This window comes from Sceloporus occidentalis, unplaced genomic scaffold, assembly GCF_023333645.1.
Source record: "Sceloporus occidentalis isolate IW3139 unplaced genomic scaffold, rSceOcc1.0.p SCAF_143, whole genome shotgun sequence".
Classification (NCBI taxonomy): Eukaryota; Metazoa; Chordata; class Lepidosauria; order Squamata; family Phrynosomatidae; genus Sceloporus; species Sceloporus occidentalis.
In genome coordinates this window covers 318,660-331,909 of record NW_028317123.1, presented here as the reverse complement: position 1 = coordinate 331,909, position 13,250 = coordinate 318,660, and the positions used below count along the sequence as shown (strand labels likewise).

General features: G+C 42.8%; 2 protein-coding genes across 2 annotated transcripts; one reads left to right on the top strand and one right to left on the bottom strand.

The window, feature by feature from the left end:
• Positions 1 to 3,528: 3,528 nt before the first annotated feature.
• On the top strand, positions 3,529 to 5,886 carry LOC149280922 (transmembrane protein 101-like). The gene is made up of 4 exons (XM_089499901.1): positions 3,529 to 3,809; positions 4,735 to 4,915; positions 5,325 to 5,471; positions 5,578 to 5,886. Exons 1-4 carry the CDS (start codon positions 3,529 to 3,531, stop codon positions 5,884 to 5,886), a joined length of 918 nt encoding a protein of 305 aa, XP_089356027.1.
• Positions 5,887 to 7,513: 1,627 nt separating this feature from the next.
• On the bottom strand, positions 7,514 to 11,911 carry NAGS (N-acetylglutamate synthase). The gene is made up of 7 exons (XM_089499900.1): positions 11,588 to 11,911; positions 10,544 to 10,806; positions 9,578 to 9,791; positions 9,156 to 9,336; positions 8,880 to 9,051; positions 8,023 to 8,205; positions 7,514 to 7,658 (listed from the first exon to the last, which is right to left on the bottom strand). The coding sequence occupies exons 1-7, from the start codon at positions 11,909 to 11,911 to the stop codon at positions 7,514 to 7,516; spliced, it is 1,482 nt and encodes a 493-aa protein (XP_089356026.1).
• Positions 11,912 to 13,250: the final 1,339 nt, after the last annotated feature.

Genomic DNA, 13,250 nt, shown 5'->3' with positions numbered 1-13,250 from the left:
TGGGGTAGAACTTATTGGGATAGCCGGCTGTTGGGATCGTAATAATCCACAATAGAAGGGGCAGAATGTCTTCTAACAATGGAACTGTGAGGAACTGAAATTATTTTGGTACTGGAATTTTCGGTACAAATTACTTTTGATACTGGACAGGGAGGGGTATAAGTATTGTTTATTCTGTAACAGGGGGGCTTATCCGTCAGACACTGGATGTACAATGTCTGGACACATTGAAATGGGAATAATTGCCTTATAACACTGGAAGAGACATTATCCTGACACACTGGAAAGGGAACAATAATCACTGGAGGGAAAGTATAATCTGGAACACTGGAAGGTATTATTTTGTTAATCTGGAACTGATACATTGTATTTGGCCACTGGAGAAGAACTTCGTTTTCATGCGAAAACAAGATATGCATTACCCGGGACGCATCAAGTGTATTTTGTTACACTGGAGTAGACACATAACCCAGGGACACATCATGTGACATCACGTGCCACTGGAAAGAAAAACATGATGTCACTGGAACTAAATCATGGTCTAACACTGGAGGGTGCAGTTTACTCCGTAGCACTGGAAGAGACAAATTATGCTGTAATGCTGAATTGTCCTGTTGCCAAAGGAAAGAACATGAAATCCAAAATGTATTTTTGTGAGGCAGAGCTCAGAAGATCATTTATACGTTTTTCTCTTACTGTATGTCTTAACGCTTCAAAGTATATTTAATGATGATGACACTCCTAGCCCAAGCTTGTGTAAATAAAATTGGATCCTGTAATAAAAAAAAGTGTGTTAACGTGAAATGTCACTATGGAGATGTGTTAAAAATTAGATTGTGTCAAAATTGTCATTAATCCCACAGTCACAGCAAAGAAAAATGTGATTTATTGGGTTTCTTTAGTGTCCCCCTCCACCAAAAAAAAAATGAACACCAATTCTGTTTATTCCATATAAAAGTTATATCACATAATGCCACAAGAGTGATTTTAGGCCATGTGCGTGTCATTTGGTTGCACTAGTGAGTTGTTAGGAAAAGGCATAGGCACATCATGGGGATGAAGATGTAAAAGGACAGAATAGGGGCACTAACGATGGTCAATCATTTCCCGGAGCAGTAAGATATAAGAGGTCCTCTCTCTCTCTCTCTGAGCGTTTCTGGCTTCCCCTGCTCCTTCTTTGATGCCCACCTAGCTGGGGTCTGGGGAGCATTCACTGATGGCCAAGTGGAAGGGAAACTTTTGGCTTTCACCTCCATGGCCAAGACCCTCAGGATGTCCATCGATCAGATCTGGGCCAGCAGGTGGAGTGAAGCAAGGAGTACAGATCTGCTCTTTTTCCCTGTTGCTTGTGCTGAAAATAGACATTCTCTGTCGCTCTTCGTATAAGAGGCTAAGAGAATAAGAAATAGGAGATGGAGGTCGGTAAATGGCCAGAAATGTTCATTTCACCACAAATAATGCATATTCATTTATTTTAACATGTTTAAGAAAAAGGTTTCTTTTTATCGTCTCCTTCTGGTGACAGAAGATACTTAGGAACCCTGTGAGATGTTCTTCTTGGGACTTCCATTCTTGTTAATGGACAGTATGGAGAACACTACATGGGAGACCCCGACAAAAAATTTAGAATGAAAAATGCATTTAAGAGAATACTGTAAGGTATCCTGAAATAATGCAGTGTCTGAACCCTCAAGGAAAAATGTTGATACCAAGCCATTTGGGTTCTTTCTACAAACTCATTCATTGCCCATATGTATTACTTTTCGGGTGCAAAGTTTTAAAAACTGTGCAATCACCATAGCAACCATGTTACCCTAATTCCCTTGATTAGAAAGATAAGCATAAATGTATGTTTTTTGGTATGAAGGCCTATCTACAGCCAACTGGTTAAAAGTAATATATTCAAACAACCAGGGGAAGGCCGGTGTAAGAGGCAGGAGAGCAGTAGCCCTCTGGGCTTCAATTACTTTATGAGGTTTTTTAGGGTTTTACTTGCAATTCCACATATAGCCACCAGGGGGTAAGAAGGATTTTAGGAAGAATTTGCTCACAAATTTCCTGTTTTTTTGTGGTTTAAGCTTTCTCTTTCTGTTAATGCATATCGGTTAATACTGCATGGTACGCATTGTGTGTGTTGTCTCCCGATTGTGCCCTGCTCTACTCTTTCCCTCGGCTTTATGACAGGGTATTGCCCCCCCTGGCTGAATGTTACCAGCCCTCCCCTGCAAACAACTTGTTTTCTTCCATTTACAATAAGGTCTATTGTCTTGTCGGCCCCACGCTGTTGATCCCCATGAAGATTTACATCTAGCTGAAATGAGACAAGCGTCGACAACAGAAAAGCCTTCATGATTTATGAAATTGTGCCGGAAATGACTTTTCGTGAAGAAATAAAACAATAATTAGCTTGAGTGACTACCCCTGATCAGTAATATTGGCAGAAAATCCCAAACGCTGTTGCTGAGAACGATAGCCAAGGCTGGGGGTGTCAGTTGTTTCAACGTGAGTCATTTCGTATTTTAAAATAAAGAAAATATACACATGAGGAACTGGGATTTAAATATGTAACGTTATTAGCTACATATATAAGACTTCTTAAAAGAGCTACATAAACCCATTCCCTGCTGTTTCTATACACATTATTGGGGCTTTTTAGGGCTGTAGAACCCTGCGATACCCTCATACCCAGCAAACATTCTGACCTTCTAGAAAAGAGGGGCAACGGGGAGGAATGCGGGACCGAGGGATTTGGGTGCCAAAGAGGTAGTGGCTCCCTGACGAAGAACCCTTGGCATTCTAAACCTCGCTAAGCAGATCAAGTTCATACGGCCACCCTATAAGATTAAATAACAATGCAGCGTGCAGGGCTAAGCCCGTACGCTACGTTAGTGTGTCTAGCTTTGGTGAGTCAGCGAGCCGGAACGTTTCATTTCCTCCTGAAATTGTTTAATGTTCAGGGATCGCGGTTTTACTAGCGAGCGCTTCCAAGAATGCAAACCGTGGGGATAATGAAAGCCACCGGACAGAAACCTCTGCCTTGCCGCAGTGCGCCATTCTGGATTAAAGCAGCATTTCGTAAAAAATAAGTTATTACTTCCAAGAACGCATACTTTCTAGCTCCCTCCTGGCATTACAAAAATGCTGAAAAAGCCCACGATCGTACATTTTTCCGCTAACCCTCTTAAATCTGGACAGAGTCTCATAAAACGACTTCTCCAGGGTCTGGCGGCCATTGGCCGCACTTTGAAGGAAACAACCTGCCACGTGAGGGGCAGTAAAGGTACTCTGGAGGCGCCTTCTGACCTTTGCTGGTTGGCCTGATGACCAAAGTGGCATCACGTGAAGTATTTTAGTAACTAGACTTTATATAAAAATAATCTACACTAACATCTCATTTTTTTGGTACTGCCCCTTAGCGCTGACTGTATTCAGATTTCACATTATTTTAGGGAGTATTTGGAAAGAATTCTTTAAGAAAAATACCCCACCGCAGTATGAAACAGAGAGACAAAAAGAGATAAGGCCTATATGTCACTGCAGGAGCCTAGCTTGGTTGGCAAACGCAGCGCCGGATGTGGATGGCGGAAGTCGCGCGTCAAATTGCCCGCCGGATATGAGGAGTTGGTTGGCGGAAGTGAGGCAGGCGCTTGGCTGTCAGCATCCAGGTTGGGCTGTACGATGGCGGTCAGTGGACGTAAGAAGATTTTACAGCTGGTGACCCGTTTTGGGGTTTTGCTGCTTACTCGGTGCCCGTTCTGGTTCTGTTTCAGTCAGCTCATGCTGTATGCCGAGCGGGCCGAGGCCAGGAGGTATGTGTATCACCGCAATGGCTGAATATGAGGGCAAAACCAGCTCGCATTGTGTGCTCATCACATCTTCTGTATGTAAAGACCCCAAACCCAGGACCCCTTCCACGTAATCAATGACTCTTATTGGAAATGAGGTCTTTGCTGCTGACTAACTGGGTCCTTACATCCTAACCCTATATTGTGACTATATATCATGGGGGGTACATTGCCAGTTTGTGAAGTTACTGTAATAATATAGGTATCGTTACATTTGTATAATATCACAATATACCTATGGTATAAGGGTGATGATCATAACAACTCAGCTTGACATATAATGACAAATGCTTATATTTTGTTCAATTTTCAAATTGCTTGGTTCTGACAATTCTGATGTGTAACTTTAAAAAAAAAAAAATGGACGTATCACCATAGCAACCAAAAGGAATGCTCCGACAGATTGGGCCACTAGCCCACCAGTTATCCCAGTTAGGGTTAAGAACGAATCCCCTCTGCACATAGGTTTTTCCTCCCACCGTGTTCTTGTTGGCCTTCGCTATACTTTGTCAACCACAATCCCACTACCTAGGTCATGTAGTTATAAACCACCGAAAGTCCCCGGGTGCATGTAAATATTGTCCCCTATTGTAGTGTACACTTGTGTACCCTGTCATTATAATTACTTTCAGTGACCTTTAACCTGCATTGTTCCAGTTGATTAATTTGTAGTCCTAAAAGTCTGCATCCCCACTGCATCTCCTTACCATCCCTGCGTTGGCCACCATCCCTGCGTTGGCCACCATCCCTGCGTTGGCCACCATCCCTGCGTTGGCCACCATCCCTGCATTGGCCACCATCCCTGCGTTGGCCACATTTCCAATTCAATCATCTCTACTTTTGGGATCATTTTTTCTCTCTTAACTAGCCTTTTTTGCCAACTTCTCAGGAAGCCGGACATCCCTGTCCCATACCTATACGTTGACCTAGCGGTGGCTGTGCTTTGTGCCAGCTTTATGTCTTTTGGTGTAAAAAGGCGCTGGTTTGCACTCGGATCGGCTTTGGAACTGGCAGTCGGCACGTATGCAGCCCATGTTGGTGGCCATGTCCACTATGGAGACTGGCTTAAGGTAACACCTGCATTTCACAAATAAACAAAAATATTTTCCTTTTGCACGTAGATGTGAGTTACTACATTTTTTATATATCATTTTCTTTCTAACCTTTTTTAGCATCGTGATTTTACGTTTTATCATAAGTTGTATCTAGTCTGTTATGTCTGTATGTATCGTTAATCAAAAGCCTTTCTCTTAACCTCTGTATGCTTTTGTAATTTTTAGTATTTTATAGTATTTTATGCTAAAAAAACCCACATATAAGCATCTAGCTGCTATGCACATGGATTTTTTGTTTTATTATATTGTTTTGTGTAGATGTGCTTATTTTTGTTTTAAATATTTATGTATCGTTATTGTGTAATTAGACACAATTATGTTTGATCCGTGTTTTGAGTCATTTCTGTTGATTATCTTTCTGCAGGTCAGGATGTATTCTCGAATCATTGCTGTCATCGGTGGCTTCCTGGTTTTGGCCAGCGGTGCTGGAGAGATTTACAGACAGAAGCCACGCAGCCGCTCCTTGCAATCCACTGGACAGGTGTTCCTGGGAATTTACCTCGTCTGTATGGTGTGTATGATGGATATGGGCTCTGGGCTTCTTGCGAATTGTAAAGTGGAATGATGGTAGTGGGTAGATGTCTACTAAATATGAACTCTTCTCTCCACCCCGCCAGGCATACACCCTGCAGCACAGTAAGGAGGACCGCGTGGCCTATCTGGATTTTCTTCCAGGGGGGGAGCCAGTCCTGCAGATGGTTTTTATCCTATATGGGATATTGGCTTTGTCATTCCTGTCTGGATATTATGTAAGGGCCGCGGCTCAGGTTCTGGCAGTTCTGCTTCCCCTCACCCTGCTGCTCATAGATGGTAACTTGGGTTATTGGCACAAGAACCGGCGGGTGGAGTTTTGGAACCAAATGAGACTGATTGGGCAGAACATTGGCATCTTCGGTGCAGCTGTCATACTGGCCACAGACGGCTGATCTGTACACAAAGCATGTCATCAGTTGGTATGAAATTTATATCGCCTGAAAGGAAGAGACGTGGTTCGTGGTTGCATCTTCTTTTACTTTCTCAGTCATCGGCAAGAGCGTTTGCTGTCCTTTGACATTTCCAGTTCATCACCTACAAAATGTATCTCCTTCAGATGCCCATCTGATGAAACATTGATGCAGGAGCTGCATGTGCACCAAATTATGAACTTTTATAGATAGATTTTAATACCAGAGGCAGAGAAGACCTAGGCTTCAAGAACTCTGCAGAGTAACTATTATGGCTTTATTCACAAACTGAAGAATACTTCCCTTGTCTGTTTCACTCCACGTATTTCTGGTTCATAACAAATACGATATTATCCTCGCACACATTTTTGTCATGCTGCAGAATACACATGCTGCTAAAAGAAAACATTCTGTGTGGTTTAATGGAACATGGTTTTTTGTTTTTATATTTTATTTATAATAAAAAAGCATGACGTGGTGCACACCTGCACCATTTTTAAATACTGTCTATTTTCTTCTTTTTGCTCTTTTTTTTAATGTTTTTATTATCTTCATCGGTACAAAACAATTCCGTTTCAGGATACATATTATCGATCGGCATCTGCCTTCACTTCAGATTGCCCTGAACTATATATTTTATGAAAAATTTACCTAGAACTAAGCATGCATGTGGTTTCTTATGACATCACATGGTAAACTGCATTAACAAATTAGTCCCATTGCCAACCATGATGGAATGATATTAACTGTTATTAGGTCTTACTAGCACTTCCTGTTGTGAATGTTCTTCCCAACAATGGATGAACACCTGTAAGTACTGTAGCTTTTTTGCCCAGTGCGCACGTGCATATCTGATTTATATTTAAGACATCTGTTTTTGGAAGCAAAACAAATTAGTAGTAAGAGAATAAATAACTCCGATAATAAAACTTTTACTTATGAGTAGCATCTGATTCACCAATGCGTCATGTACTTTGACGTAGCACCGTCCCTGGTAAAACATTTTACGCTGATGGGTATAATGTAAATGTCTGCTTATAGTGCTGTTCTTATAATATATCCTGATGTCATGATAATGCATTAATGTAATAATTAACCCCTTAAGGACAATGGGCGGTCCCTAAACCCATTGAAAACAATGCATTTTGAGCCCGTACATGTACGGGCTTTGTCATTAAGAGGTTAAACTAGCTTCCTCCCCATCATGCCTCTTCCAGCACTATAACCTACTTGTTAAGGCCATTTATTTTCTTCTGAGCTTTATATGCTAAAACACTCTGACAAGAATAGTTTCTTAACAATTCTTCTTGGAAGATATTCCATTACAGAGTCCTCAGGCCAAGTTGCGGCTATTCTTGGTATTTGGCTTAAGCGGTCCTTCCTACTCCATCAGTTCTGGCAAATCATTAGGACCTCTTGCACCACCGTAGGAAAGTGACACGGTGTATATTTACATGTATTCGTAGAGGAATAGACGGAAGCCGGAATTAGTTTGGGACCCACTTCAAAGCTGATCCTTTCATCGCTCGTCAGGACACGTCTTTAATGTCACGATTGGCTGCCTTGGAAAAGGAGAGCGAGTCCGGTCTCAGTGTCGGCCTTTGGGTACTCATGAGTTGGTGGGTTTACAAAAGGAATCAGGCAAGCTCTTGGCATGGTTCACCAGTTCGTATGAATCCCTTATGTCTGCAAGGCCGAGCCAAAAGAAGATCCACTGCTTGTTTGAAAAGCTGCCGTCGCTGTTCTTAAAATACCTGCAGGAGACGGGAAGCTCTGTGAGTCTGATAGGAAATTTTAAAAAAAAGCTGACGTATTAGAGGAAAACTATAACGATCGACATTTTCTGTACGCTTGCGTAGTTTTTCCTTTTCTTTTGTTCTTTCTGTCTCACGTTTTTTTTTAACCTGCCTGGTTGAAGAACACTTAATTACGGGACTGATGCAAGAGCCTGGGTGCCCAGTAACGCTGGCAAGATCACACGGCTCGTAATAATAGCTGTCCGCTTCAGAACCTGCGAATAATAACGGCTGCCGGCTACTTTTATTGAAGAAAAATAAAACTTACCGCTGCTTTCAGTATGCGTTTGACCCTTTACCCGTCGTAATCGTCACCACTTACCATGAATTTATAGGGTTGGTGGCCCTGGATCTCCAGAAGAGTGTCTGTATGTCCTGTCTGAGGCATTCCCACAGCATCTGCCCAGAACCCTGGCCTTGCTTTCCAGAACTGACCACGAACTTGTCCAGGTACGGCATCCCCCCGAGCACTGGTTCGGTGGTAATGATGGCAGCTGCGTTGTACCTACACAAATATGTATTCGCGTGAGCCGTATTAATGGAAAATGTGGCAACCTCTCAGAAATATGGAATTCGATATAAGCGGCATATTGTCAGGCCGCTGCTTGCCTAATTCCGAACAAAACACATAAAGCAGAGCATAATATGATTATTTTCACGTCTTTGTTTGAGAAACAGAGCTCTAATGTCACTAATAAGACAGCTGGAAGTCCTATTTGTACAGAACATCACCCGGGAGGGTATAATAAGACTAAAGCCTTTATTCGGTTTTGGTTGGAATGATCAGAAATAAGGATTTAACTTACAAAAATGTAATGAATCTCAGGTTTTAGAAAAGCTGTATCCATAGTGCTTATCATCAGCTCAGTTCAGCTGGTGGGTATCCACAGTTACTGCAGAAAGGCGTAGATGATTAAGATTAAGAAAGTAAAAAGATTAGTCCGGTTGTGTTGTATCCATAGAGAATCGGACTACTTTTTGTACCACAGATCCAATGCTAAAAAATGATAAATATGGGGCTGAAATATTCCATTGTTCCCATTTAGAAGTTGGCTTTTCTACATATTCTATGTTCATTCATCTCAGTAGAAAGCCTGGTGATCTCCCGTTTCCCGAGGTTTTAACCCAAGTTCTTCACCCCCAATATAACAGAATCTCCATAGGCCATAAAGCACTCACCCTTCAGACAAGTACACAGAATTCAGCCGTGACTCCACACTACTGATATAATCTTCCCTCAACTTCTTCTGGAAGGAATGGTTCACCAGAGAGACCAGGCGCTCGGTGTCTACATCCTGAAGGGAGTGAAATCTCAGCATTCTCTCTGCATTCTTAAACAGCGTGCCGGACCCTATATGTGGAATAAATGTTGCAAACACTTTTATTCTCCATCTGAGCTCTAAACTGTGAAAAACCTACACTAAACAGCTGTCTCCAGTCTCCTTGGCGCCTCACCTTTGTTGCTGAAAAGTTCGCTTAGTAGCGAGCGAGAAGATGTGATGACCGCAGAGGAGGAGGATGGTAAGCGGTTCAGCAAGTCCACAATGACCGTCACCTGCTGCCGCTGGCGCTCACTCATCCAGGTGACATTCCGCACCATTTCCAGATCCGCGGGTAAGTTCACGTGTCCTACAACCTGCAAGAAGCAATGAGGCGACAGGAGTCAGGGCACATGTGACATATTCGCTGGATGGACTTCCACTTAACTTTGTAGGGTCTTGGAACTCCATCTCGCCTTTGTGAATGCTCATGTTGATAATTCTTTAGATATTATTCATGGTTTGGGTGTATTATGGCTAACTTGAAAATTAGTGACCATATCAGTCGACGTAATGGATGTAACAATGTATTGAGAGGAGACGAGGACGTTTTCTTACCTTTTCGCTCAGGTCCTTCAAGCCACCCACTGTGTTAAGGAAGATGATCTTCAGAGGTTGCAGAACGCGTGAGATGTTGGCAGTCACGTCTAAAGAGTCCAGAAGGACAGAGCGTCCTGAAGGAGTCTCGCCTATAGGGCAGATGATGGGGATATTACCTGAGTTGAGGCACCATGTGAGCAGCTCGGTGTCCACTGCTGACACAGACCCATAACTAGGAAGAAAACGGGGATTTAGGAGATGAAATCAGTCGTGAAAAAACGAGAAAGCAGAGTCTGAAGAATTTAATATAACAGGAAAGGCTTAACAATATTCTAAACTCAAAGTAAAGATTAATAGAAGTATAAATGCTGCAGTATAAAAAAAAGGGATTAAGAAATGGTGGGACTTAAAGAGCCTGAGAAGAGATCAGGGCCACCTTTAGGGGACAATATCTATAGGGTTTACCAAACCCTTTGTAGATATTGATTTAGTGGCCATTATTTCTCTGTCCTGCTCTCTTGGTCGCCTTTGTTCTGGATATTTCAAGCTGCTAGAACCTTCCTGTAAAAAGGTTACCCCACGAATAACCAGTTGAGACTTGGCTGGAGTGGGGTAGGAATGGGTTGGAGTGGGGTGGGAACAACAGTTATTGGAAAAAATGCAGACTTATTGTGAATATAAGAGTTTCATCAAGCGTACAGGATAGGAAATAGAGTTCCCAAATGTGTATGGGAAGGAGTGACCAGTTGCGGGACTCATTGGAGGAGGAGCTGTGGGGCGAGTGGATCGGGCTAAGGTGGTGAGTGTCCCAGAAGTTACCAGCCAGAATAAAATTACGTTTTCTATCGCACAGGCAAGTCATTTAAAATCTGGACTCTAATCTCGCCCACTTCTAGAACAATATCAAAAAAAGGGAATAGCAGATTGAGCTAGAGGACAGGAAGGGGCAGTTGGACAGGAAATAACCCGAACCCCAGACAGTACCTGCCATCCTGTTCATGGGAAGTGAGTATGGATCCCCCATTGAAGAAGGGCAAGGCGGTGCCAGAGTTTTTATGCATGGCGTCCACCAGAATTTGGCTGTGGTGTACAAGCAAGGACTTCGTGTCTTGTACAGAAGGACGGGAACAGTATGTGCTTGGCAGACCCATCACCACCAGTGGTCTCATGTCCATGCGCTGGAGGAAAGACAATGCAAACGCCACACCACCCAAAGACCTCTTGCAGCTAAACACATTCTCATCGACCTGCCGGAGAGAAAGGGTCAGGGATCAGTGCATAAATTCCGATGTACCGGGACACGCATGTATATTAAACAACGTGACAACTAGTTTACTGCGATTATGTAAAACAAGGACATTTCTCGGTTTCCTGACGGTCAATTAGCCTGGAGCACAGGAGTGATGGGAGTGATAAAGGGCCATTGGAACACAGGAGTGATGGGAGTGATAAAGGGCCATTGGAACACAGGAGTGATGGGAGTGATAAAGGGCCTCTGTACGCCTATGAAGAGATTCCATAAAAAATCAGCCGTTTCCAGCTACAATAGTCATTTATAACATTAACCCCGTCTGTGCTGGATTTCTGATGCATTTCATGTTATTTTAATGGAGAAAATGTGCTTTTCTTTTAAAAACAAGGACATTTCTAAGTGACCCCAAACTTTTGAAACTTAGTGTATATATTTTACATATACTGTTTATCATTTTTATGTAACACATTTTTTTCTCACAGAGAAAAAAAAACTGCTTTTCAGAGTAGGATATTAAATTATAAGCTATTCTACCGTAGCAAATAAATAGAATGGTATTTTCTTTGGCAAAGATTATATTTTTTGGGTGAACTGAATTACAATAAATTTCAAGCTTTTAAAATCAGTTAGGTCTCTTCTTCTTCTAGCGTATTTGCCTTGGAAGCTTGCAATCTAATGCAATTAAGTTAACCAATAAAGGTATCATCTTTACAAAACGTTCTCTTTCGATACCTCTATAAACATAGATTTGTATTGCAATTGTAGCCGAAACTCACCTCTATAACTGCAAAAGCCTTCTGATAAGAGGAGTGCATCTCCTGGAACTGGGACAGCCAGTAGCGCGCCTCCGCCGGAGTCCCGCCACACTCCCTCAAAAATGCTCGGATATCCCTTCGCACCAAGGAGCGATCAACAGCCGGTGGATTGCCAGTAGGATCCTTGGAGGTTTCCGGATGGCTGGCAGCATTGTTTGGTTCCTCGGGGGTGGGGCTGTCTCCAATTCTAGCCCGCTGATGTAGGACAGAGCTTGATCCAGCAAGCCCGCTTACACAACGAGAAAAGCGCAGAGAAAATGAGGAAATACCCTGCGCTGTTGCCATGGGGTCACTACCTGATGACTATCCTCTCGTTCCTCTGTGCTCTATCCTTTTTCTAGGACACTCTCTAGCTACTCCCACCTACTATTATTTCGACCCACCTGCCTTGACCCCATCTACTCTCTTATCTATATTTTTTCCTTTTCTCGTTCAATTCCAACTTCCCTTTTTCACGTCTATTCCGTTTGGTTTATATGCCCAAGGCTATGTATGATGTCATAGGACTCGGGGTGTGGTTTGGCTATGGCACCTAGTACCTAGGAGAGCGGGGTCCACACTGCCTGGTAGCAGAATGAAAATGACAAAGGTGGAGCTCGAGAGCGGGATCAGGGTACAGGGAAAGGATTCACTTTTCGGCAGCTCGAGGAGACAGTAAATAGTTCAAAGCCGGGTAAATTTCCACTCATTCAGTTTCCCCTTTTTGCAGGGACAGACTTGGTTTAGTCGCATTATATAAGAGCAGAGATAAGCGAGAATTGCATCATGTGAAGATGAGCGATTGCTAGGTTGCGTTCGCATGTACACGTGGGCATTTTAACCCAAAATCTAATTAAATGGCACTCGTAAGACTGCAAGAATTCGGACGGGGTAAGCTTTGCAGCAGGGACAAGGATACAGACCCTTAGTTTTATCTCCGCAAGCTGCACAAGGAAAATCACTGGATGAAACAAGCATTTTTTTTGAGGTTTTTGTTGAAATTTACCTTTTTTCCCCCCTTATCAGTGTTAAACAAATAACGGTTTACTGTCAACAGAGATAAATCAGAAGAGGGTTTTGGTCAGGGTGGGGGAAAGGTTACATGGAAGGTGTATGACGTTTTTTTTTTTTTTGAGTTCAATGCCTCATGGATTTAACATCATTTTGAGCATTTCACGTTAAATCGAAGCCACAGCATATACACCAGTGACGGCTACTGTATAAGCAGACTATAGAGCCCACCAGCTGATCTATGGGGGCTTTTTAGAGCACCAAAAGAAGGGAACTATAGGGGTTTGACCCAGGTTTACTGTAATAGTCACAAAGATAGCATCCCATCACTTTTGGTAGACAAGGGAACCTTTGGCCACTTTATTAGGTACACCTGTTCAATTGCTTGTTAACACAAGTAGCTAATCAGCCAATCACATGGCAGCAACTCAATGCATTTAGGCATGTAGACGTGGTCAAGACAACTTGCTGAAGTTCAAACCGAGCATCAGAATGGGGAAGAAAGGGTATGCAGAATCCCATCTCTGAACGCACAACACGTTGATCCTTGAAGCAGATGGGCCACAACAGCAGAAGACCCCACCGGGTGCCGCTCCTGTCAGCTAAGAACAGGAAACTGTGGCTACAATTCGCA

Excerpts from the sequence above, each read along its gene's own strand:
- LOC149280922 (XM_089499901.1), top strand. The coding sequence starts at position 3,529 with ATGTCACTGCAGGAGCCTAGCTTGGTTGGCAAACGCAGCGCCGGATGT. Across the intron at positions 4,916-5,324 it reads ACTATGGAGACTGGCTTAAG|GTCAGGATGTATTCTCGAAT; the intron begins GTAACACCTGCA and ends ATCTTTCTGCAG. Across the intron at positions 5,472-5,577 it reads GAATTTACCTCGTCTGTATG|GCATACACCCTGCAGCACAG; the intron begins GTGTGTATGATG and ends CCACCCCGCCAG.
- NAGS (XM_089499900.1), bottom strand. The coding sequence starts at position 11,911 with ATGGCAACAGCGCAGGGTATTTCCTCATTTTCTCTGCGCTTTTCTCGT. Across the intron at positions 10,807-11,587 it reads AGGCTTTTGCAGTTATAGAG|GTCGATGAGAATGTGTTTAG; the intron begins GTGAGTTTCGGC and ends TCTCTCCGGCAG. Across the intron at positions 9,337-9,577 it reads TGAAGGACCTGAGCGAAAAG|GTTGTAGGACACGTGAACTT; the intron begins GTAAGAAAACGT and ends TGCTTCTTGCAG.